This window comes from Thalassophryne amazonica, chromosome 8 (assembly GCF_902500255.1).
Source record: "Thalassophryne amazonica chromosome 8, fThaAma1.1, whole genome shotgun sequence".
NCBI classification, from domain to species: domain Eukaryota; kingdom Metazoa; phylum Chordata; class Actinopteri; order Batrachoidiformes; family Batrachoididae; genus Thalassophryne; species Thalassophryne amazonica.
In genome coordinates this window covers 57,453,469-57,480,479 of record NC_047110.1, presented here as the reverse complement: position 1 = coordinate 57,480,479, position 27,011 = coordinate 57,453,469, and the positions used below count along the sequence as shown (strand labels likewise).

The 27,011-nt window shown below is 39.7% G+C and overlaps 1 protein-coding gene across 4 annotated transcripts in view; it reads left to right on the top strand.

The window, feature by feature from the left end:
- The window catches only part of incenp (inner centromere protein), a 53,254-nt gene extending 34,124 nt beyond the window's left edge, over positions 1-19,130 (top strand). The window contains exons 15-21 of one of the 4 annotated variants that reach the window (XM_034176341.1): positions 1,158-1,285; positions 8,625-8,745; positions 11,578-11,661; positions 13,595-13,642; positions 13,920-13,982; positions 14,304-14,454; positions 18,693-19,130. In XM_034176341.1, coding sequence (XP_034032232.1) covers positions 1,158-1,285; positions 8,625-8,745; positions 11,578-11,661; positions 13,595-13,642; positions 13,920-13,982; positions 14,304-14,454; positions 18,693-18,874 — 777 coding nt within the window. In that variant the 3' untranslated portion in view covers positions 18,875-19,130. Of the gene's footprint in view, positions 1-1,154; positions 1,286-8,624; positions 8,746-11,577; positions 11,670-13,593; positions 13,643-13,919; positions 13,983-14,303; positions 14,455-18,692 lie in introns of all 4 variants that reach the window. The other 3 variants (XM_034176343.1, XM_034176340.1, XM_034176342.1) reach the window with 3 other exon arrangements.
- The last annotated feature ends 7,881 nt before the right edge of the window (positions 19,131-27,011 follow it).

The following is a 27,011-nucleotide window of genomic DNA, read 5'->3' as shown; positions in this document are numbered from 1 at the left end:
CACCCCCCCCCCCCCCCCCCCAGTACATTGAAAACAAAAAGCAGAAGCCATTAAATCAATTTGAGCCCATCTCAATTTTTTGTGTCAATGTTTCAAACAGTCTTTGTTTCAGTGTAGGAGACTGGTATCGTCCCTACTGACTAGAAGAAAGTACTTGTCCCTCTCTAGAAAGGAAAAGGTGACAATCCTGGATTGCAGCAGCTACATTGCATTGCGCTCTGTGCTGGGAAAAGTGCTTCAAAGGACTATTTTTAACAGGATTCAGTCCCAGTTAAAGCCTCGTTCCCCCCACTTTTTTTTTCCCATAATCTTAACACCACGTCTTAGCAAATTGTGCCAGGTCATGATAATTTTTGGGGTGTCCTGGACTCTCTTGATAAGTCCTTTGGCTGTCGTCCTGTAGTCTTTTAATGTTGGGCCTTCTTGAATATTCATGTTGAGATGCAAGATTACACAGGACCATATCACGATAGTCTTGATGGCGTCTTATCAGTGTGATGCACAGTCCGTAATAGAGTCTTGGCGGTGCTTGGTTCAGTTGTGATTAATTGTAAGGTCAGATGTACCTCGGGAAATGAACAGTACTTGCCATTCTGTAACCAGAGCAGTCGGACTTCAAGTCAAGAAGTCAATCTCATCCTATCTCTGTGAATACTCACTAAATACAAGTGTGAATATTGCTAATGCTTCTTTGTATTGTGTGTTGAATTTTACAAAAGGTTTGATTCAGTTGATTGGGCTGATTTGTGTGTCATCCTGCGAATTCATGGGAATTAGAGTCGCTAGACATCATGTCATATCCAGCCTGTACACAGGTGCTGTGGAGTGGGGACCAGAATCTTTCTTCCCAATATATTTGGTATTTGTCAAGGATGTGTTCTGCTCTGACACTGTTCAGTGCTTGCGTGTACTGGGTGTTGTGTAGTGTTGTGGACTGCACCAAGTTGGGGGCCTTTGTTAATGAGTGTGGTGTGGTGATGCGCAACACCAGCAGATGCTCCAGAACTTTTGTTTGTAATTTCTTTCAAAAAATTTTCACGTCAGGGCTCCCCCCCAATCTTCATAACGATGCAGCTAAAGTGAATTTTTAGCCCAGCAAGCATTTAGTTTAACATGTTGTCATTAGTCTTTTCTTATCTCAATATTTAAAACAACAGGAGGAGTTCCTGGCCAAGCAGAAAGCTGAGGAGGACGAAAGAGCTCGTAAACTTGCTGAAGCCCAAAGGGCTTTGGAACTGAAGAGAGAACAAGAGCGTGAGAGAGAACGACAAGCTGCAGCTGAAAGGTCATCTGAATGTCTTTAATGCTACAAGTGTCGTGTCATAGCAGCAGTAGCTAATTCCGAAATGAAGTGGTTCATATCTTAAACATGTCACTACACTGAACTAATGCCTGGTTCACACTGCAAGATTTTAAAATTGTCGGTAGGTTTTCAATACCTGGGAGACCCCACATGGCATTAAAAAGAAAAGAAAGAACTCAGATATAACAGTTTTGGTCGTACAGTGTGCAGTAGGGTGGCAGAAATTTTTGATTTTCAAGTCGCACACCCCTTCACCTTAGCAGAAATGGTGAAGAAAACATGTTAAAATTTAATGAAAATCCATCATGTCTAAGTGGTCTCCCAAGGCCCCGCTGTTTTTTGCAAAATTAGAAATTTCAGCGAGTCTCGTTCAGAATAATGCCAGTGTCATTACACTACATAAAGATTTCTATCCTTTCCAATTTGACTGCCAGCGGAACGTGGACTTTGCTGACTTGGTCTTCGGAGTGAGATTGCATCAGAATTTTGGCTCTCTGTTGGGACTGTTTACACAGAGACTGCTACCTGCTGCTTTGGACTTGAACTAACAGTCTTTTTCAAGACTTTTTACTTTTTTACCTTTTTACTTTTTTTTTTTACTTTTTTACTGTGCTCCAACGCCTAAGGAAGACCTCTAACGGTCGAAACATCGCGACGGAGCACTTTTATCAGCTAACTTTCATCAGCGTTGGCAAGCTAACTAGCTTGCTAACGCTTTCGTTTTTATTTATTTATTTATTTATTTACTTATTTTTATTTTATTTTAGCACCGTTGTCGTGCGTTCGCTGTTGTCGTGCGTTGCCTGTGCTGCTTCATGGCCTGTTTGGTGCCTTGATTGGGGCACTCCTTCTGCTGAATCACCTCTAAATTATTTACACATTATTCACTTTGTGTGTTTTTAGGAATCCGCTAGGTTGCGTAGCTACTAGCTCTTAGCTGATTTAGCATGGCGGCTTCTCCTGTCTCTCCCGTACTTTTCTGCTCTGGGTGTGAAATGTTTAGTTATTCCTCGGCCTCCTTTAGCAGTAACGGTACTTGTAATAAGTGCAGCTTATTCGTAGCTTTGGAGGCCAGGCTGGGCGAATTGGAGACTCGGCTCCGCACCGTGGAAAATTCTACAGCTAGCCAGGCCCCTGTAGTCGGTGCGGACCAAGGTAGCTTAGCCGCCGTTAGTTCCCCCCTGGCAGATCCCGTGCAGTCGGGAAAGCAGGCTGACTGGGTGACTGTGAGGAGGAAGCGTAGCCCTAAACAGAAGCCCCGTGTACACCGTCAACCTGTTCGCATCTCTAACCGTTTTTCCCCACTCGACGATACACTCGCCGAGGATCAAACTCTGGTTATTGGCGACTCTGTTTTGAGAAATGTGAAGTTAGCGACACCAGCAACCATTGTCAATTGTCTTCCGGGGGCCAGAGCAGGCGACATCGAAGGACATTTGAAATTGCTGGCTAAGGCTAAGCGTAAATTTGGTAAGATTGTAATTCACGTCGGCAGTAATGACACTCGGTTGCGCCAATCTGAGGTCACTAAAATTAACATTAAATCGGTGTGTAACTTTGCAAAAACAATGTCGGACTCTGTTGTTTTCTCTGGGCCCCTCCCCAATCAGACCGGGAGTGACATGTTTAGCCGCATGTTCTCCTTGAATTGCTGGCTGTCTGAGTGGTGTCCAAAAAATGAGGTGGGCTTCATTGATAATTGGCAAAGCTTCTGGGGAAAACCTGGTCTTGTTAGGAGAGACGGCATCCATCCCACTTTAGATGGAGCAGCTCTCATTTCTAGAAATCTGGCCAATTTTCTTGGATCCTCCAAACTGTGACTGTCCAGCGTTGGGACCAGGAGGCAGAGCTGTGGTCTTATACACCTCTCTGCAGCTTCTCTCCCCCTGCCATCCCCTCATTACCCCATCCCCGTAGAGACGGTGCCTGCTCCCAGACCACCAATAACCAGCAAAAATCTATTTAAGCATAAAAATTCAAAAAGAAAAAATAATATAGCACCTTCAATTGCACCACAGACTAAAACAGTTAAATGTGGTCTATTAAACATTAGGTCTCTCTCTTCTAAGTCCCTGTTGGTAAATGATATAATAATTGATCAACGTATTGATTTATTCTGCCTAACAGAAACCTGGTTACAGCAGGATGAATATGTTAGTTTAAATGAGTCAACACCCCCGAGTCACACTAACTGTCAGAATGCTCGTAGCACGGGCCGGGGCGGAGGATTAGCAGCAATCTTCCATTCCAGCTTATTAATTAATCAAAAACCTAGACAGAGCTTTAATTCATTTGAAAGCTTGTCTCTTAGTCTTGTCCATCCAAATTGGAAGTCCCAAAGACCAGTTTTATTTGTTATTATCTATCGTCCACCTGGTCGTTACTGAGTTTCTCTGTGAATTTTCAGACCTTTTGTCTGACTTAGTGCTTAGCTCAGATAAGATAATTATAGTGGGCGATTTTAACATCCACGCAGATGCTGGGAATGACAGCCTCAACACTGCATTTAATCTATTATTAGACTCTATCGGCTTTGCTCAAAAAGTAAATGAGTCCACCCACCACTTTAATCATATTTTAGATCTTGTTCTGACTTATGGTATGGAAATAGAAGACTTAACAGTATTCCCTGAAAACTCCCTTCTGTCTGATCATTTTTTAATAACATTTACATTTACCCTGATGGACTACCCTGCAGTGGGGAATAAGTTTCATTACACTAGAAGTCTTTCAGAAAGCGCTGTAACTAGGTTTAAGGATATGATTCCTTCTTTATGTTCTCTAATGTCATATACCAACACAGAGCAGAGTAGCTACCTAAACTCTGTAAGGGAGTTAGAGTATCTCGTCAATAGTTTTACATCCTCATTGAAGACAACTTTGGATGCTGTAGCTCCTCTGAAAAAGAGAGCTTTAAATCAGAAGTGTCTGACTCCGTGGTATAACTCACAAACTCGTAGCTTAAAGCAGATAACCCGTAAGTTGGAGAGGAAATGGCGTCTCACTAATTTAGAAGATCTTCACTTAGCCTGGAAAAAGAGTTTGTTGCTCTATAAAAAAGCCCTCCGTAAAGCTAGGACATCTTACTACTCATCACTAATTGAAGAAAATAAGAACAACCCCAGGTTTCTTTTCAGCACTGTAGCCAGGCCGACTAAGAGTCAGAGCTCTATTGAGCTGAGTATTCCATTAACTTTAACTAGTAATGACTTCATGACTTTCTTTGCTAACAAAATTTTGACTATTAGAGAAAAAATTACTCATAACCATCCCAAAGATGTATCGTTATCTTTGGCTGCTTTCAGTGATGCCGGTATTTGGTTAGACTCTTTCTCTCCGATTGTTCTGTCTGAGTTATTTTCATTAGTTATTTCATCCAAACCATCAACATGCTTATTAGACCCCATTCCTGCCAGGCTGCTCAAGGAAGTCCTACCATTATTTAATGCTTCAATCTTAAATATGATCAATCTGTCTTTGTTAGTTGGTTATGTACCACAGGCCTTTAAGGTGGCAGTAATTAAACCATTACTTAAAAAGCCATCACTTGACCCAGCTATCTTAGCTAATTATAGGCCAATCTCCAACCTTCCTTTTCTCTCAAAGATTCTTGAGAGGGTAGTTGTAAAACAGCTAACTGATCACCTGCAGAGGAATGGTCTATTTGAAGAGTTTCAGTCAGGTTTTAGAATTCATCATAGTACAGAAACAGCATTAGTGAAGGTTACAAATGATCTTCTTATGGCTTCGGACAGTGGACTTATCTCTGTGCTTGTTCTGTTGGACCTCAGTGCTGCTTTTGATACTGTTGACCATAAAATTTTATTACAGAGATTAGAGCATGTCATAGGTATTAAAGGCACTGCGCTGCGGTGGTTTGAATCATATTTGTCTAATAGATTACAGTTTGTTCATGTAAATGGGGAATCTTCTTCACAGACTAAAGTTAATTATGGAGTTCCACAAGGTTCTGTGCTAGGACCAATTTTATTCACTTTATACATGCTTCCCTTAGGCAGTATTATTAGACGGTATTGCTTAAATTTTCATTGTTACGCAGATGATACCCAGCTTTATCTATCCATGAAGCCAGAGGATACACACCAATTAGCTAAACTGCAGGATTGTCTTATAGACATAAAGACATGGATGACCTCCTAATTTCCTGCTTTTAAACTCAGATAAAACTGAAGTTATTGTACTTGGCCCCACAAATCTTAGAAGCATGGTGTCTAACCAGATCGTTACTCTGGATGGCATTTCCCTGATCTCTAGTAATACTGTGAGAAATCTTGGAGTCATTTTTGATCAGGATATGTCATTCAAAGCGCATATTAAACAAATATGTAGGACTGCCTTTTTGCATTTATGCAATATCTCTAAAATCAGAAAGGTCTTGTCTCAGAGTGATGCTGAAAAACTAATTCATGCACTTATTTCCTCTAGGCTGGACTATTGTAATTCATTATTATCAGGTTGTCCTAAAAGTTCCCTTAAAAGCCTTCAGTTGGTTCAGAATGCTGCAGCTAGAGTACTGACGGGGACTAGCAGGAGAGAGCATATCTCACCCGTGTTGGCCTCTCTTCATTGGCTTCCTGTTAATTCTAGAATAGAATTTAAAATTCTTCTTCTTACTTATAAGGTTTTGAATAATCAGGTCCCATCTTATCTTAGGGACCTCGTAGTACCATATTACCCCATTAGAGCGCTTCGCTCTCAGACTGCGGGCTTACTTGTAGTTCCTAGGGTTTGTAAGAGTAGAATGGGAGGCAGAGCCTTCAGCTTTCAGGCTCCTCTCCTGTGGAACCAGCTCCCAATTCAGATCAGGGAGACAGATACCCTCTCTACTTTTAAGATTAGGCTTAAAACTTTCCTTTTCGCTAAGGCTTATAGTTAGGGCTGGATCGGGTGACCCTGGACCATCCCTTGGTTATGCTGCTTTAGACGTAGACTGTGGGGGGGTTCCCATGATGCACTGTTTCTTTCTCTTTTTGCTCCGTATGCATCACTCTGCATTTAATCATTAGTGATCGATCTCTGCCCCCCTTCACGGCATGTCTTTTTCCTGGTTCTTTCCCTCAGCCCCAACCAGTCTCAGCAGAAGACTGCCCCTCCCTGAGCCTGGTTCTGCTGGAGGTTTCTTCCTGTTAAAAGGGAGTTTTTCCTTCCCACTGTGGCCAAGTGCTTGCTCATAGGGGGTCGTTTTGACCGTTGGGGTTTTTCATAATTATTGTATGGCCTTGCCTTACAATATGGAGCGCCTTGGGGCAACTGTTTGTTGTGATTTGCCGCTATATAAGATAAAAGTTGATTGATTGATTGATTGATTTTAACCTTTGGTCAATATAATCAAGAACAAAATGCATCAGAACCAAAATATGATGAACATTTATTGATTTTAATTATATCGCTTTCTACAAATGGATACATTTTCGTTAATACTATTACACAAGTATTGCAGCGATTAGAAGTTCCACTTAAACTAACTTTTATTCAAACTTAAACAATATTTCCACTTAAACTTTTATTTAAAATTAAACTGTAGGACCAATGGCCTATTAGTTATTGAACCAGTATAGGTGACATTAATAATGTAAATAATCAGACTATTATTGAAAAAGTAACATGAAAGAACCATTTTTGTAATACATTAATATTTAAAATATAGGAAAACTGTTTCAATGCTGAAAGATTCAAACAATTAAAAGTTACTCTTAGCGTGCAGTCATATGAGAACAACAGTTAACTGAGGTGTTTCGGATTGTCTCTGCATGAGTAATCAAACAGTAACAAACTGAATTAACATGAGTTGTTGCTTTGTAGCATCTGTTGGGACTAGTTTTCAGTGGTGCTCAACCACCTGGTACAGAAGTTGTTGCTGCTCGTCACTTTTAGTCAGGATTTCATTGAAATCAGCTGCACCTTTTGTAGAACTGTGAAAGAACAGTTAGCAAATGTTTTAGATTATTACAATAAACATAAGTGATTATATACTAAGAATATTATAATAATTTGTAGTTCACACTAACATTCTGAAGCATTGAGCAATTTAGTAGTGTTCAATGATTAATTATGATATCAAATAAAATATGATTTTCATGTCCATACCTGCATACTGCTTTGTTGTGTGTGTGTGTGTGTGTGTGACCTCTGAATGTCTATGCTTTCTTCATGAAAAAGACTGGTTGCAATATCAAACATGGATCGCTTCAGATGGGTAGGATACACGGTGCACTTCAGCTGGGAGGTTGTTTCCATGGAGAGTCAGCATGAGCTCTCTCCCTGTGCATGTGTGTGTGATCCGGCTGATCCCCTACCGAACTGTTCCAAATCTCTTATGCTTGAGACTGGATCTCTTGAAGTTTATTTGACAGTCCATTGAGCTTTTGAGAGATGATTTTGCATCAGTTTATAATTGATATTTTACAGACCTGATGAAAACTGACCTTTTGTGGTAGTTTTGGACAAAGACTTCATATGCGCCAAATCCTACTGAATTATATTGATTTTTAATGCCTCTGGGAGACCACTTCCACATATTGGATTGGCTTAAAATTTCACAAGCATAGTTTTTTTTTTTTTTTCCAATGTTTCTCATAAAATAGGGGGGTGTGCGATATCAAATTTGGGAAAAAAAAATAAAAAATTCCTATACATTTTCTGGCCACCCTAGTGTGCAGCCATATAGTAAACACAACACCACACAAACAAATTTCACACAGGGACATTCTCAGGTCAGACTGGAAATCTCACAAATCCTCTCGAGATCAAACATAACGTCAGAGTAAACAAACATGGTGGACAAGGAAGAAGCAATCACAATAGTTTGTGGACCCTTTGTAACTAAGAAAAAAACGATAGAAAAAGCGTTGGTTAAAGGAGGGGAGACAGCACGAACACCGGACTTTCTGGTGCACTATGACAGCTGTTTTGATTTTGGGTTCCTCTCCATGCTTCTGTCACCTTCGCTTTCTGATTGGATAGACGTGACATTCAACAGGCTGCGTGCTCGGGGTCCACCCCACATGCTGGGATATTGGGTCAAGACAATCCAATATATTGAATATTCATGATTTGAGGTCTGAACGATCCCTATGTCCTTCCCAACAGACTAGAGCGCTCTTAACACACCACACACAGCAGGAATATCTGATAGGATTATCTTTAGCACCATCACGATAGTCAGGGCTTCCTGAAGCTTGTCGGAAGGGGAAGATCAGGGCCAAAATCAGCATAATTATCTTGCCATGTGAACCAGGCATAAGATGGCCCTTAAAAGATTCAAATTTCATTTTTAATTGTCTTAATGTCTGTTTTTCAGGGAGAGAATCGAGAAAGAAAAAGTTCTTGCTCTGCAAAAGGAAGTGGAGAAGGCAGCAAGAGAGAAAGAGAGGAGAGAACTGGAGGAGAAGAGAAAGGAGCTTGAGGAAAAGAGGAAACTAGTAAGAAATTAAGAATGGAAATGAGTGTTTACTTCTGTGTTAAAAATATTGAGCTGTGCACACCAGTTGCAAGATGAATGTACAAGGTGGGCAGTCAGATCAGTCGTAAAGATGTGTTTCTGGGCCTCGTACATTGTTCAAGATATGCCCTTGCTTTGTGAGCAGGCAGTTGCTGTGTGGAGGCACAAAACTGCATCCGATTTACACTTTGAGCAGGGAAAATATCCATGTAAGATAATGCAATGTGCCACACATCATGATTAGATTAAATGGTAAATGGACTGCATTTATATAGCGCTTTTCCATCTGCATCAGACGCTCAAAGCGCTTTACAATTATGCCTCACATTCACCCCGATGTCAGGGTGCTGCCAATACAAGGCGCTCACTACACACTGGGAGCAATAGGGGATTAAAGGCCTTGCCCAAGGGCCCATAGTGATTTTCCAGTCAGGCGGGGATTTGAATGGAGGATCTTCTGGTCTCAAGCCCAACACTTTAACCACTAGACCATCACCTCCCCCAGTTTCTTCAGGAAAATTCCTTGCTCTGTTACAAATGCACTTGGGAAAATTTTGAAGAAACTGTTATGTCTTTTTGGGGGGGAGTAATAATTTTGCCTTATCTGTATTACATTTGTACAGAAATGAGCTATTTTGGAGCATTTTCTGCCCAACCAGCTGACACCACATTGCCTTTCTTTATTCCCGTTGGCAGTTGCTGTGTGCTTCCCAGTACCCTTGCACAGCTCAGGCAGAGCTGTGAAAACTCTGTGGATCCGCGGGATTCCACGGATTCCATTATGGTGGGGGTGTTAGTGTTGTACTCTTTAATCGTGATCGTTACTGAGTTTTTAAAATGCTTATCACAAAGCGTTCTCTTTTTCTACGACATTGTGTAAGTTTTATAAGTCCGCGGACACTGATCTGTGTGTTACAGATACAAATCAGTTTCCTCGGATCTGTGGAGTTTCGAGGAGAATAAATGCCACTCAAAGCCTGGCTGTTACGACAGCTGTCGTAAAGTGGGACTGGTTGGTTGCTGCGGTGACACTGTGGCTCCTGTGCGAAGCTTAGCTAAATGTAGCATGTGGACATCGCAAACTTTTAGAACTTTCAAGTTTTTAAAAGAAGAATTTTTCAGCATGTCTGTGTCACGGAGCGACATCAGACAGAGCGAAAATGGCGAGAAAGACCGTTTGAAAAAGTGTGATAAGGGCAAGAATTCGTGGAATTGTTGATGGCTTCATGAACACACCTGAAAGATAAACGGGAAAAGCGAACTGGTAAGAATTTTTTTTTCTCTCTCTGGAAAATAACCATTGTGCTGTTCAAACAGGATTTCAGAAAAGATTATGTGCCTTTTTTCTTTCATTAATCTAGACTTTCTTTCATTGAAAAAAAAAAAGACATTGTGGCTTTGAATGAATTTAGGCTACATGAATTTACACAACAATGCAAATTAGTTTTTATTAATGTAGACTTTTTTCATGGGAAAAAAAGACACTGTGGCTTTGAGTGGATTTACAGGAATTTACACAAGAATGTGTGGCTTCTTTACTATAAGGTATGTTATTGATAACATACTTCATGAATTTCTTCATGAATTTCATGTAGTTTAATTGTTCTGAGTTGATGCATAATTTGGTTTACATTTAAAAGGATAATCATACCAGGTCCTACTTCCACATCATAGTCTGTTATTTCAGCATGATCACTGACGGTTCAAATGAAAGGTTGAATCTAGGATCATTTAAATATGCACTAATTTTGAGATTTATTCTTCCAGGAGATGTTGAAAACGTATCAGTAGATGAAAATTTAATTTGGTTTCTGGGGCCCCACAAGGCCCTAAACCTCGGCTCCTGGGGGCTGCGCCCACAGACCCCCTGCAATTTTCACTTCACAGCCCTGCTCAGGGGAAGCCCCCATGTAATCTTTGATGTCACTACCAAATGTGGATCGTGGCATCTATTTGCTTGAATTGCTCCCCTTCAGGGGTAGAAACTCTAAATTGTTTCAAGACAGAGTTAACTTTGCACATATTGGCAATATCACAGTAAGAAATGGTAGAAAATTTACTTATTATCAGGACTCTGTATCTGAAAATAATATGTTCTAGGGCAAAAAATGAACAACAACAAAAAAAAACTAACTTTGATCAGGACATCTGTACTTACAGTGCCCTCCAAAAGAATTGGAACAGTTGGCATGTCACACATTTTATTTTAATGAAGTGGTATAGAGGAGAATTTTACCACTTCATCATGAACCTATATAACTGGTGATACAAAATGCAAAACGTGCACAGTTTCTCCTGTCACAGCCACAGAAGCCTATAATTTCTTCTGGGTGTCTTGGTGCCTTTCCTCACTCTTCTCCATCTTGCACACTCACTCAGTTTTTGAGAACTGTCTACTCCACACAGATTTACCATAGAATGCCATCGTGTTTTGTATTTCTTCATAATTGATGTAAAAAAAAGTCCAAGAGATATTTAGTGGCTTAGAAGTGTTCATGTATCCATCCTCTGACTTGTCTGAAGAAAACTGGCAATAAAACTGATTATTTACAGGTATTATACCAAAACGTTCCATTATTTATGCAACCCATAATCTTGGCTTTCATATTTTTTATTCATATCAAGTTGTAGAGATATGCTTTTAGTTTGTTTAAGGAATATCATTTTTGAAAATTTTATTTTTGTATTTGAAATGGCATAAACAAATTAAAATGTGTGAAATACCAAGTACTCCAATGTTTTTGGAGGGCACTGTATAATTCAAATTTCTATTCAGCAGTCTGCCCTCTCACTGAACTTGTTTCTCCTTTAGGAAGAGCAGCAAAGGGTCGCTGCAGAGGAGAAAGCTGCCAAAGAGAGGGAAGCAGCTGCCATACAAAAGTCTGCTGATATAAAGGTACCATGGCAGTTAAAATTGTTTTCACCTCTCAAGTTTCTTCCAGAAAGTTGACAGATCACTTATTCACAATTTGAATTACATTTGTTACTTGTAGTCACCTAAAATTAGGGGGACACAACCACTTTCCTTTTGTCTTGTGGAAAAAGGGTATATACTCTGAGTGCTGACTCCCACAGAGCTAAATGTATCACCAACATAAAATCTAAAGAAGTTGTCCGCCATTACTACAATCCCAATTCCAGTGAAGTTGGGATCTTGTGTAAAATGTAAATAAAAACAGAATACAATGATTTGCAAATCCTCTTCAACCTATATTCAATTGAATACACCACAAAGACAAGATATTTAATGTTCAAACTGATAAACTTTATTGTTTTTATGCAAATATTTGCTCATTTTGAAATGGATGCCTGCAATACATTTCAAAAAAGCTGGGACAGTGGTATGTTTACCACTGTGTTACATCACTTTTCCTTCTAACAACACTCAGTAAGCGTTTGCAAATGAGGACACTAATTGTTGAAGCTTTGTAGGTGGAATTCTTTCCCATTCTTGCTTGACGTGTGACTTCAGTTGTACGATAGTCCGGGGTCTCCGTTGTCGTATTTTGCGCTTCATAATTCACCACACATTTTCAATGGGCGACAAGTCTGGACTGCAGGCAGGCCAGTCTAGTACCCGCACTCTTTTACTACGAAGCCACGCTGTTGTAACACATGCAGAATGTGGCTTGGCATTGTCTTGCTGAAATAAGCAGGGACGTCCCTGAAAAAGATTTTGCTTGGATGGCAGCATGTGTTGCTCCAAAACTTGGATGTACCTTTCAGCATTGATGGTGCCATCACAGATGTGTAAGTTGCCCGTGTCAAGGGCACTAACACACCCCATACCATCACATATGCTGGCTTTTGAACTTTGTGCTTTAACAGTCTAGATGGTCTTTTTCCTTTTTTGTCCAGAGGACACGGCATCCATGATTTCCCAAAACAATTTAAAATGTGGACTCAGCACACTTTTCCACTATGTGTGTGTCCATTTCAAATGAGCTTGGGCCCAGAGAAGGCGGCGACATTTCTGGATATTTTTGATGTATGGCTTTCGCTTTGCATGGTAGAGTTTTAACTTGCACTTGTAGATGTAGCTACAAACTGTGTTAACTGACAAGGGTTTTCTGAAGTGTTCCTGAGCCCACGCGGTAAAATCCTTTACACAATGATTTCGGCTTTTAATGCAGCGCTGCCTGAGGGATCGAAGGTCACGGGCATTCAATGTTGGTTTTCGGCCTTGCCGCTTATGTGTAGAAAGTTCTCCAGATTTTCTGAATCTTCTGGTTATATTATGGACTGTAGATGATGGAATCCCTACATTCCTTGCAATTGAACGTTGAGAAACATTGTTCTTAAACTGCTGGACTTTTTTTCACGCCGTTGTTCACAAAGTTGTGATCCTCGCCCCATCTTTGCTTGTGAACGGTTGAGCCTTTTGGGGATGCTCCTTTTATACCCAGTCATGCCACTCACTAATTCTAATTAACCTGTTCACCTGTGGAATGTTCCAAACAGGTTTTCTTTGAGCATTCATCAAGTTTCCCAGTCTCTTGTTGCCCCTGTGCCAGCTTTATTGAAATGTGTTGCAGGTATCCATTTCAAAATGAGCAAATATTTGCACAAAAACAAAGTTTATCAGTTTGAACATTAAATATCTTGTCTTTGTGGTGTATTCAATTGAATATAGGTTGAAGAGGATTTGCAAATCATTATATTCTGTTTTTATTTACACTTCACACAACGTCCCAACTTCATTGGAATTGGGGTTGTAAATGGGGCAAGAGCAAATGTGAAATACTCTGTTAATATAATGGCAAAAAGTAGCATTATCTTGATGATGTGATAAATTAATCTAATTTTTATTTTTTCCCCGGATACAAAAGACCCATGGAGGCAATGGTGCTGCCCTGAATGTGACTGTGGATATTGAGGTAACAGACTCATGTAAGAAAAAAAAAATCCAGCAGAATCACTTGTGATAAAGCAGCAAACAGTTTTTTTTGTATATTGGGTTTCACTTTTCGTAGACTGAATTGCTATTGGACAACATATATTAATATTTTTCTGTAACTGCTGCATTGTAATACCTGGATATCCTCCTATGTTGGAATCCTCTGAGGATGTCTTGGAATTAATGTTTTTTTTTTTTTTTTTTTTTTTTTTTTTGACTGAGATTTAAAGTGTGATGTCTACAACTTTATCTTTCAGTCTTCCACAATGTGCACACCCAAAGCCAAAGGTGGTGGTCTGAATGTGACTGTGGACATTGATGTAAGTTTAAGTAGATGGTGTGTGTTGTGTATAAGTTAGAAGTGCAGTTTATTTTATTTTGCTTTTGGTTTGTTTTGCATGTATATATTCTTCAAGGACTGTTTATGAGTCCAAGACACATTTCCCAATAGGGACAGCACAGTATATGTATCTTATCTATAGTTGCTGCCCAAATCCCCAAGTTATTATTAAATTTGTGTAATGTCTTGGGTCAGTCTCTTGATCGGAATCCAGCTTGTTTTGTTTTGTCGTTCAAAACAAAAAATAAATAAATAAATAAAGTAACCTGAAGCTTTGGACGCTTTTTGTTGTCCTATACAGCAGTCTCCACAGTCATACAAGATCACTCCAAAGGGTGGTGATAAACCTGCAGCTTTGAAGAATCCAGAGAATTATGGGATGGACCAAAACAGTGACGATTCTACTGATGATGAATCTTCCCCTAGAAAACCAATACCGGCTTGGGCAGAAGGTATGTATAAATTTTGATACTTTATTCTGTGCATTCTCAAACCTTTTTGGGTCATGCACCCCTGTGTACATGCTCACTAATGATATGTTCATTTGTAGTGTGAGGTAATAATTTCCCAGATGCACCCGCCAGAATCGCCCTCTGAAGTTGTAATTCCAATTTGTCAAACCATGCATATCCCTTGTACTCGGAGTTCAGTGTCCAAAATGGCTGCTCCCAGCAATAACAAATGTCACATGGCAGTTACAGTAGTTTTTTTTTGTTTTTTTTTAATAGCACTTCTGGCTTTTTTGTGAACAATTTAATAAATAGTGCATAAAATTCTGTCCCACAGCTTTCTGTGGACCTAATCCTGCAATATTTTAATGTGTAAAACATTGTGTAATATTTATTAATTGGTGGAGATAATATTGGCTAACCCTTTAGCTGTTGTTAACAACAAGGACTGCTTACACAGCACTCCTGACCGAACAGTAAATTAAAACAATGTAATGTCTGCTGCGTCTGTTCACTTCCATAAGGTCTCTTTGGTGGGCCAAATTTTTTTCTTTTTTATTTGCACTCTTTTCTCCGAAATTGTGGATACATCTACCTTCTTTTCTAACTTGCAGTTCTGTCTGGAAAATTGAATACCCTTACCGTAATTTCCGGACTGTAAAATGCAACTTTTTTCACACGCTTTGAACACTGTGGCTTAAACAATGATGTGGCTAATTTATGGATTTTTACAGGCTTTCTCATAAGTCGAAATATGTCAATTGATGCTGTCCATTGATTGGCTGAAAGCTGTGGTCCTCATGCGCTGTAAATTCACATAGAGTAAATAAAAAATCTTGTTTGTTTTAGTGGATTCATCATCACCTCCTGAAGAACAATTATCCACATAAAGCCTCCTGATTTTGGAAAACAACGTCTGAAAATACTTTAATTCCCTGTCATGGCTGAAGAAAAGTCCTTCTGGCACTTTGCGCCACAGTTGGTCCGTCAGATCAGTCAGAGGAGCCTCCACCCACTGGTTCTCTGTCTTTGAGCCAGAAGTTGAAAAAGTCACAGCACCTCATTAACGTCTCATTTACCACAGACACCAGGTGATCCTGGCTGTACGTGATGAAATTACCTCATGATCTACAACGGGAAAAAAGAAAGTTAAAATTACTCAGCCCTCCATGTGGAGCTGAGACGCTTCGCAACATCGTGTGCGTTCTGGATGACATGTTCGTCAGAAAAACGCATTTACGGTCCATATTTAATTAAAAGTTTAAAAAAAATCTTTCTGTCTGACATCTTTCTGTGTAAATATCTCATGTTAGAACGTGGAGTCCCGCGGCTTACAGACAAGTGCGGTCTATTTATGTACTTTTTTTTTTTTTTTTTTAATTGGTGGGTGCGGCTTATATTCAGGTGCGCTCTATAATCCAGAAATTACGTAGCTCGGGAGAAATGTCATTCCTGGTCTGAGGTCAATGGAACACAGCATTATTTAGCTCACGCTTTGCCACTGTTGACCCCCCTCTCCCCATTCCCCCAAATAAATTCATGTCCATAGTTCAGCATTTTAATTTTTTGCTAATTTGCAGTCTTTTCATTTAAAATTTTGTCTGGTCAAAATGGAGACATTTGCAGTGTGAAAACAATCTTTGTATAGTTCAAACTTGAGGCAGTGTATCATTTCCCATTAAATAGTAGAAGAAAAATGGTCAGTTTAATGTACCTTTTTATAGCTGAGTGATTGTGAGCCGCTCTCTCGCTTTTCTCTTTGTCAAAAACAGAACAACTTCCGTTTTGTGTGTTGCTGTGGCAGGCAAAAACACTTAAAATATTGCCCTTTTCAAATCAAATCAATTTTATTTATATAGCGCCAAATCACAACAAACAGTCGCCCCAAGGCGCTTTATATTGTAAGGCAAGGCCATACAATAATTACGGAAAAACCCCAACGGTCAAAACGACCCCCTGTGACAACAAGTGCTGTGAAACTGCTCACTCCAAAAAAGAACAAAACATTTGGGTCATGCTCAGTACTGTGTAAATCTCACGTAACTAAATGTGAACTCCCACCTCCATTGTCTGCGGGGGGTGACTTGCCTTCATCCAAATCACATACGAGTAGTGGCTCTCGCAGTTTATTCCACAGGGCGCTGTTGTACTGTGATCGCCCACAATCCAAAAATGTGCCGACACCCCTGTCACAACTTGACGATATTACTTATGGTGGCATACGTCTAATAACTTATGGGTATGTTTTGTATCAGAGCATGTTGAAGCACTCTGATATACGTCAGTATGGCGAGTATGTTGAAAAATTTTGGGCATGCACTGTTTTTTTTTTTAGACATAAAATGACTGATGCGACCCACATACGCAGGCCATAAGTTGTAGATAAGTTATGTGATTGTTGACACGTTTCTTGTAAGTTACTCGTAAGTCAAAATACATCCATTGATTGGCTCAACAACTGAAACCTGCAGTCATGTGAACAGTTCAGACTGTTTCAAATATTAACACCAGTCACACATACTGTAAATATAAAGTCTTAATCTTACCTGTTCGTTTCAGTCAAATTCATCATCCTGATTTTCAGCGTCCTGATTTTGGAAAAATACGTCTGAAAATACTTTAGTTCCTTGTCGCAGCTGAAGAAACATGGCTTTTGAAAAGAACTCCCTCTGTGTTTTGTGCGTGTCTCAGCCTGAACCAGAGAATATGGATGCTTTGTGCCATGACAAAATTAATTTATTTTAAAAGTTGAAAGGGTGACAGCGCCTCATTAATTCACGCCAGCGTTTACCACAGACATCAGTTGATTCTTCAGTATTCTACACACAATGAAAATAAATCCCTTGACCCACCAAGACACAGATAAAATAAAAAAAAAAAAAAAAACGTTAATTACTCTGTTTGGCCTCCTTGTGGAGGAAGGAGGCTGCACGACAGCATACGCGTGCTCGATAACGTGCTTGTCGATATTTACATGTTACACCTACCAAAAAAGCATTCTGCAATCTCCCTGATGGCACTTCTTCATGGGAAAACTGCTGTTTTTCCAGCTTTCCTCCCAACCAGAGCTATCATTTGTGTGAATCACATTTGAATCAAGACATTAAATGTAATTTCACACAAGTTATTTTTACTGTTGTAATACTGAATTCTGAATTTCTACCAATAAAGCTATGACAAATGTGTGTAAAAGATTACAGCTGACAGCACCAATGTCATATTCACATTGTTCTGATTGTTACATCTGGGACATGTTTAATGGACTGTCCACCTTCCTTTAGGCAAGTTACAAGCATTTGTTGCACTGTTATCCATAGATTGTCATATCCGTGTATTTACATAGAGGATGCATGCCCGCATTAAAATGCACTGCTCCCCATACGTCTTTGTTGATGGCTTGGTGAGAGTGTACAAGTACAAAGTAAAACTCTTAAAAAATGGTATTGTATAAGTTGTCCCCCCCCCCCAAAGAAGTCTTTAAAACACAGCAGGGTGAATTTTATTTTTTTTACTTAATCTTTTTTATTACTTTAAAATGGGGCTCATAAGACATCCCTTTACCCAGGAAGTTGTGACTGGGACTTGACGGAAATGCATTCTAGTGTCCACACACCACATCGCAATCAGAAGATTGGAGTATAGAGAGCTGCAAAAAAATGTTTGTTCTACCAACAAGATCTCATGGAAGAGAACAGATGACACAGAAGTTACATCCATCCATCCATCCTTTTTCTTCCGCTTTATCCGGAGTCGGGTCACGGGGCAACGGCTCAAGCAAAGGTCTGGGCGGACAGAAGTTACATTAGGTATTTCATTTACTGCTCATTTTGTAGCATGGTCTAGCCTGTTGTTGTTAGCAACACCGGTTAGCCAATATTATTGGCACCAGTTAAACAACACATTGTGTGGTATTTGAAACATAAAATGTCCACAGACAGTAGTAGGACAGTATTGTATGCATGATCCATGTAATTGGACACACAAAAAAGTGTGAAAACATCAAAACCCACTGTGCCTAGAGCAGTCATCTTGGATTGTGAACTGGGGTGTGCGGGGTGTTCTTAGTGGCATAACTAAAATTCCAACCTCTGATTAGAAATGGAACGTGCCATGGTGTGCGCATGCGTTTTGAAGGCACCAGCGCCATTTAATCCAACTGACACATTCTTTGTGTGCTCTTAAACTTTTAGTCCTCTCCATGTGTCAAGGTATTGTATGTAACTTTGGTTATTGTCATGTAGGTCACAACCTTCAGCACAGCATCATGAAGCAGTACTTCAACCCACCTGATTTAGACGCACTATTTGGAACTATTGAACTCCCGAAGCTGGAAAACATCTTTTACAAGAGCAAGCCTCGCTATTTCAAACGCACCAGCTCTGCAGTCTGGCAGTCACCTCCTCGAAATGGAAGTCGCTTTTAAACTGTGCGAATGGGATCTGGGTGAACTTGTCCTTTTTTTTGTTTGTTTGGGTTTTTCTTCACACCGCACCCCAACAGTTATGCCTGTATAAAATAAACTTTTATTTTAAAGCCTGTTTCCAATAAGCAGTTGTTGACTGTTCCCCTGGTCATGTTAAATTTGGTAGTAGTCATGGAGATTTTGGTGATATTTGCAAAGCCTGTATGAATGTAGGTTTTATTCTTGTACACTGTAGACACAATAAAATGGATATTTTTCAGGAAATAAATGGCTGTACATCATATCCTAGCAAGATGTGAATATTTCCAACAGATATAGCCAGATTATCCATGAAAACTTGAATTTGTGTTGTCTTTGTTGAATAAAAGATGTCTGGTATTTGGGATTTATTCCAGTCTTATGGGAGAACAAAATCATGATTGTCAAAACAGTCTATTTTAAAGAGTAGGATTTGAGAGAAGACAGTTTTAAATTGGCAGCTGTGTCCACAATCAAGATTTGCCCCCAATCTCAATTCTCGTACCCCTTTCCCTTGGCCCTGCCTCTACACCTACCCCTTTAAAACAAGGGGTAAGGCGAAGGGGTATGCCTCTAGCCCTATGAAGTGAGACACCCCTCCACCTTAGGAGAAAAAAAAAAAAACTGCCCGTGTCAAACTGTCGTATTCAGTTTGTTAACATGGCAACCGAAATGCAACTTGTTGCAATGGCCTGTTTGCTCTTTTATTTTCTCGCCTTTCTGCGTAAATGCAAAGAAATAGAAGTCGCAGATTTCTTTGACGCATCGCAATCGTGTCATGTTAATTAATTTGTAATTTATAATAATTGTTTGCATTTTTTTGCATCCAGCCCTATTTCCTTTAGAAATTTTCTTGACAAATAATAGCAGTCTGTTAGGACATCAGGTTGTGTTACACATATATATATATGTGTGTGTATATATTTTCCAACTTAATCCCATTGATGAAACTTCTCATTTTCTGCCTGAAAGCTTATTAGGAGACGAGTGCGCTCAGGGCACCCTGTTTACAAAATACACACGTGGGAGGTGATGGTCTAATGGTTAAGGTGTTGGGCTTGAGTCCAGAATATCATGGGTTCAAATCCCCACCTGACTGGAAAATCACTAAGGGCCCTTGGGAAGGCCTTTAATCCCCTATTGCTAGTGTAGTGAGCTGCCTTGTATGGCAGCACCCTGACATCGGGGTGAATGTGAGCCATAATTGTAAAGCGCTTTGAGCGTCTGATAAAGATGGAAAAGCACTATATAAATGCAGTCCATTTACCATTTATGTGTTACAGACCTTGAAATCCAACAGCAGGGATTGATATTATCCAGAGATTTATGAACTTACAAATTAACGTGCTTACACTTTATCATGATTTTCTCCATTGTGAGATATAAAAGTGTCTTATCGTAGCGTTTGTGTGTATGCGCATTATAACGCCTCAGCGCACAAGCAAAGTTATGATATTCTTCAGAACGACTATACGCAACGAGCGGCATACACGTTGCTGTCATAGGGAACTGCCTGTAAAGTTTTTTGGCAAGTTATAACTTTCTAAACAGCGTAATTTGTAATGAAAGTTGCTTTCATTTGTGCAGCTCTTTCGGCGCCATGTTTGTTTCTTTGGAGACAGTGGTAAGCTCCTCCTACCCCTCCAAACAGAGTGCGTCCAGATTCACTCCGTTTGGAGGGGTTTGAAGCCCTCTGCCTTCCCCTCTGCCTCGCTCCAAAAAGAGAATTGAGACACCCCTCTGTCTGGTGCTCGTGCAAAATGGAAAGGGGTAAGGGGAAGGGCCAATGGGTAGAATTGACATTCAGCCTTGGTGTATGATTAGCAATAAGGCTTCGAATGTGAATAAAGAACATTCACCATATGCTGGCTTTAGCAAGCCCAGACATCCTGCTCGATCAACTTTCCTGTTCAAACCAATATGTGAAAGAATTCTTGGGCTGCTTCCATTAGGGATCCCCACAGCAGAACAATTGTTTCCATCTCACCTTGCCCTCTGTCTTACTCTGTCACACCAACCACCTGCATGTCCTCTGTCACCACATCCGTAGACCTCTATTGGCCTCCCTCTTCTGCTTGGTGGCTCCATCCTCAGCATCCTTCTCCCTGTATACCCTGGGTCCCTCTGCACAGGTCCAAGCCATCTCAATCTAGCCTCTGTCTTCTGTCCCACCTGAGCTGTCCCTCTGATATGTTCATTCCTAATTCTGTCCATTCTCATTATATCCAACAAGAATTGCGACAGCTCCAGCTCTGCCCTGTCTTTTTGTTAGTGCTACCATCTAAGCCATACAGCTCATAAACTTTAAGTTTCTTTAATATTTATTACGGCCCACTCAAAATGACAGTTATCTTTATAATTTTATTACTGGTAAATTTTAGAATGTAGATGAGATATACTAATCAATTATCTGGGAACTACTTTTTGCGTAGGAATTCATCAAGCACGTCACCTGCGGGTGTGTACTAACAGAATACTCAAACTGGAGAGTCGTTTGGACAGAACGAGAGCATCCACTTTTATCTTGTCATAAACTAAGCTAATGGCACTCGTGAGAGTGAGGCGTCATGTCTGTAAGTGATAGCCTACACAGCTAGCCAGAGTAGCTACCACCTACACAACTGCCTTGACATGTTTGAGCTTTGGGTCATAAACCACAATACATCAACTATCCCACCGCATTGTCACTTTTTCTTTATATTTTCACTTTGCATGTAATTTGTCCAAAATCTTAGAGAAAATGCCATATTTCCATCCCCGGAAGTAGATAAATTACATGTGTCATATTTTAACCCTTTAGCGCCTGCCTTCAAACGAGACTGTGGTGCCCAAGTAATATTCCTTGGTTCAGTAAGTCATGTAAAGTGGATGGCTATAGTGATCTATATCATTTTGTGCCCGTTCCATTATCAGATTGAAAATCTAACAGCACATGAACTCAAGTGCCTTAATAATGTAAGCCTCTTTGCTGTTATTGTATACAAGAAAGCCTGGTTCATAGCACCCATTTTGTTCATGGGCCAAGCAGGTTTTTGGTACCATGTAAGCTGACAAAACGACACCTAGAATTCAGCCTCCGTGTACCATAGCCTACACAAAAATGTATGATACTCATCCCAGGGTGGTAGCTGTAGCTAGCTAGGGGTCACTGAAGAATTATACAGTGGTCAAAATGTATTGTTTGGGTTAATATTTTGGACCATCTGTCATGCTTAGTTTCATGTTACAGGGTAACATGTCACAAGTCATAGGATCCAATAGATGTCGACCTTGTTTGACCCTTACATTGGAGACCAAACATTCAACACAGCAAAACTATTTCATTTATTAATCCTTTTATTTCAACCAATCACCTGAATATTTTTTAATTGGAGTAACTTTAACTTTTGACCTTTGTACAAACTGAAACGGACCTTTGACACCAAGAACATTCAGTCATAGTTTGTCTAAACTATACCTTTTTGGAAATATTATGATCAGACAAATAATGTGGTATAGGTTTCCACATGATTAAAGCATTTTTACATTTTGACCTGTAATTCTTCACTGACTCCTAGCTGGCTACAGCTACCACGCTGGGATGGTTATCATACATTATGGTACACTGAGTTTGGAGTCTAAGTGTCATTTCGTCACCTTACGTGGTACAGATTAGGTCAAAATTGATGACTGGCTCATAGACTAATTGTGTCATCTGCTCCTTTGAGTTTTGCTTGCTTAGAACCATAAACAAATACAATGGTAAAATTACCAAAGCTGCATTTTGCCATACCTTTCTGAGTTGATGTGTCAGGCTGTTTTTGACCCCTCTGTGCCTGATGAAATTAAATAAAACGTGATGAAAGCAGAAACACAATCTGAATCGCTACTGAAGTTCCGAAATGACGTAGGTGCAGCAGCACATCAGACTCAGACTAGTGTGCTTTAATTGAGAGAGCGTCATGGACTCAGAACATGGCGCCATTTTGGTTCCAATTGCGCTGAACTACTGAATGACCCTTTAATGTTTTCAATATTTTAAAAAATCATTTAACCACATACAGCAGCACATCCAGGTACAGGTACTATCAAAATAGATGTAAAAATAGTTAAGCTATCAAATTTACAATTTATGATTTATTTAATTAATTTAAAGCCTGATTTATGCAGCTGCACAGCTGTAATTTTGTGTCCTGCAATGACGTGCGTGACAGTTTTAAAGTTCTCCGTCTCTGGATTATGGTTTATTATGGACTAATTTGACCTTCAACAAGCGTTTCTTTCTACAATCATCACCTCCAATTCAAAGGTAAGCTGGACAATTTCCTCTTTTACCAACTTCATGCTGTAAATGTGCGGACTTTTTTGATACTTTTTTTTTATCAGTGTGCACACTGCAAAAACTATTATAATATGGCAGATGGAGTAAAAGCGTCAAATCACAACCTTTTGCTGTGTCTGATTTAACAGGTGCACGTCCAGGCTGCATGCAATTCCTAGTCTGAACACTGAAAATAAGCTGTCGGAATTTTAATCACGGAAATGACTCCGGTCCCACTTTACTCAAATCGGCGAGTGTCAGAGCGTTGAACTTTAATCTGTACCTCTGCCACTGTGCACCTCCAGACTGCTCTGGGTTTTTAATGGAAATACACTGTGTGATTGATTGGGAGATTTCATCTGATAACAAAATATGTTATACTCGTATATGGTGTTTATTACATGGAAAACAATACAAAAACATTAGGACTTTTTTGTGAAGAGACTCCGCCTCAGACGTGCTTCTGTGGTCCAAAATGATGCATGCGCAGATGCAAAATGCGGGCCGATTTTTAGGGGTGGACCGTTCGGTGTGCAACACCAGTGACTGTGAATATCTGGTTTATACGAAGACAGTTTAGGTGAGTTTTACTTTGGGGACTGAACAATAAATTTACCTCTCAAAACTTTGATGATGAAGTCAGCTTCCATCCCACATGGCTGACTTTATTTTCCCAAATGTTTTTTCTTTTCAGATCTGAAGGGAATCTGCACATCTTGAAGCACTTGTGTCTACTTGTATTTGTGCCTCCAAATGCACAGCAACCCAGAATTTTCAGCAAATAAAAAATGGCTGGATTCACATGCAGATTAATAGCGAACGCTATTTTGGAACCAAGATGGCACCATGATTCACGTGACTTTTTTTTCTTTTTTTTCTCTCATCATGTCGCCACTCTCCAACCCAAAGGCACACCAACTCAGACGTGCTTCTTTGGCGCTCTGATTGGTCCCCCATCTTTTATGATGAAATAATGCTGAATTTATGTAGAAATGATTGTTATATGAAAGCTTCAGATATCTGTCACTGAGATAGATGATGACTGGAGTGCAGTTTTAAGCAGAAATGAGGCGTTAATAGGTGAATCGCTGCTGACACACCAAAATAACATGTGCAGTGAAGGCGGGGTGGACTGATTTTTAGGGGGACCATTCGGTCGGTGACACTTAATTATGGAATATTGTGTATGACATTTATATTGTATGGTGCATCTTTATAAACAGCAAAGTTAAAAACAAAGTGATGTGTTTTTGTTTTAATTAAACAGAAATTCACTCGCATCACAGATGAAAGAAATGGCTTTTTAATTGAAATGAAAAGTACATGTAAATATACAGCTAATAGTGCAGCCTACTGAAACCTGGCATCAAAATATATTCATTTATTGACATGAACTTTCAGACTGGTAGGCCGTTCCCGAACTCTGAAATTTTATCAGCTAATGTTAGCTTAGCCTTTAGCTGCAGAATTAATCACTGTGTAGCTGAGTGAATGTTTTATATTTGTAAATTGATCTATTATGATTTTTTACCAAATAAGTCTATGCAATAGTTTTTTTTCTTACTGCTGTGACTACAAGATTTATAAAACTTTTTTTTTTTTTAACTATCTAGTAATCAGACCTTAAAGAAAATAGCACAATACTATCGTGTTTCTTTATATTTTAGGAAACATTTCTTCACTTGTCCCACATCAGGGACATTTCAACATTTGCTGTGCAGAGAACCTTGAAAATATAGATGCACTTAAAAAAAAACTTCCAGTGAAGAGCTGAACCATCAATTTCTATTTAATCCACTAGATGGAGATGCAGCCTGTGAGCTGTTGCCAGCAGCCTCCAACACAGAAAATGCAGATTTATGGTGAAACTCTCTTGTAAACATTGATCATCCCCACTGATTTCTATTTATGTCTGGTTGTTAAACGCTAACCAAGATGGCGGCGCTCTGGCAACAGTCAGCAAATGAGCTGATCGCCCGGTTCTCCATTAAGTGGTTCAGTAGACATCTATGAGCTGAACGCCAAAACCTGAAGTCCAGAAGGAAGAAGAGAACATCTCTGCTCTTCAAAATGAGGAAAGTGTGCAGAGAAGATCATCTGGTTAAATGTCCTAATGATCCAGCTCACCTGTCGTCTCTGAAAACTCACATCTGCTGCTATGCTTCTAAATTAAACAAAGGCTCTTTGAATAGCAACTATTTTATTATTTCAAAAAGCTGTTTCCCTTTATATTATAACATTAAATGAATGAATTGTTAAACATGTCCATGAAGTCAAAGTTCAGTCAATAAGACACTTGCACAGGTACAAGAAGCCCTACCCCTATTGTGCATAATTGCAAAGCATCCACAATCACTAGTCAAATTCATATTGTATAAATTACTCTGGCCTGATTACACGATTTAAAGCAATCGCATAGTCAAGAGGACGTAATTAAATGTTGGAATTACTAAATTTAAAAAAAGTTTTGTCACATTGACAAATCCTAAATAACAGACATCTTTTATTTTTACAAGTTTTACAAGTTTGCTAATGTAAGAAATGTTTTTTTTTTTACTTCCAAATGTGCAGTAATAAGAAATTAATCTTAAAGTAAAAAAAAAAAAAAAAAAAATCTAAGGATTTTCTTTAGAAACCTGCTGTGTATAAATTAGCTGTTCTGATGTTCCTCTGACACATATTTCTGCATTCTGTCCATTTCCGTGTTTTAGCCTGATGCCTTGTTTCTATTGGACACGTAAAGCCACGTCACAGCATGCAGTGGTGAAAGTTGGATTGAGCTGAACTTTGACCGCCGTGGTGCACACTCTCGGCAGTGTTTCACAAGCTCAGTTTTTGTGCGTCACGACATGGCATTTGCGAGACACTTCTCATTGAAAATAATGGGTTTTAGAGCGATGCGCACTGCGTTTGCACACTCAGACTGAAAGAACCTTTCAGCCTTTGTTGCTTCACATATATGCTCAGTGTCCATTTCATAAGGTTGGGCCTCCTTTTCCCTTAAGAACTGCCTTAATTCTTCATGGCATAGATTCCACAAGGTGCTTGAAAACATCCCCCACACAAATGGAATAATGGCATCATTCAGCTGCTGCACCATAGCACAACCACCACCCTGAATTAATGATACAAGGTCGGGCAGATCCATGCTTTCATGTAGTTTAAATCTAGTTGTGACCCTGTTCTTTCATTGTTACAGCAGACATCTATACACATCTTACAGGCAACATTTTTCCAATCTTCTATTGTCCAGTTTTGGTGAGCCTGTGTCCATGTAACCTCCTACTTATAGCTGACAGGAGTGCTTCCCGGTGTGGTCTTCTGCTGCTGTAGCTCATCTTCAATGTTTGAGACGTTGTGCATTCAGTCTTCTGATGACTTTGGCAGATAAAAATCTGGGATGGTAGTGGTAGTGGTTGGGGGGGTGAATGTAGGAGTTGTCCATCTGTCCACGAGTCTTATAAGTGCACCTTCTCCAAAACTATTTCATGGAGTTCAATAAAACGTCTTAGCACACCATATGTAGTTGAAGTGTAGAAAGGAAAATGATTCTGGTCCGTAGTTGAGGAGAGATGAGTGTGTTTAATTAATGTATCATACTCTATGATATTGACTTCATACAGACAAGTCTGCCGAAACATCACACAATGGTAGTACACTACAGAAAACGTGCAGAAGGTTAACGATCTCTGGTGTGGTGTCTTCAAAGGGAGATAATTGGACTTTGTTTATTGTTGTTTATTTTTAAATTGCATCATATGTTCAATATGTTATTCAGGGTATTTCATCACAAAAGATATACAACTGGTGTGTTGTGTG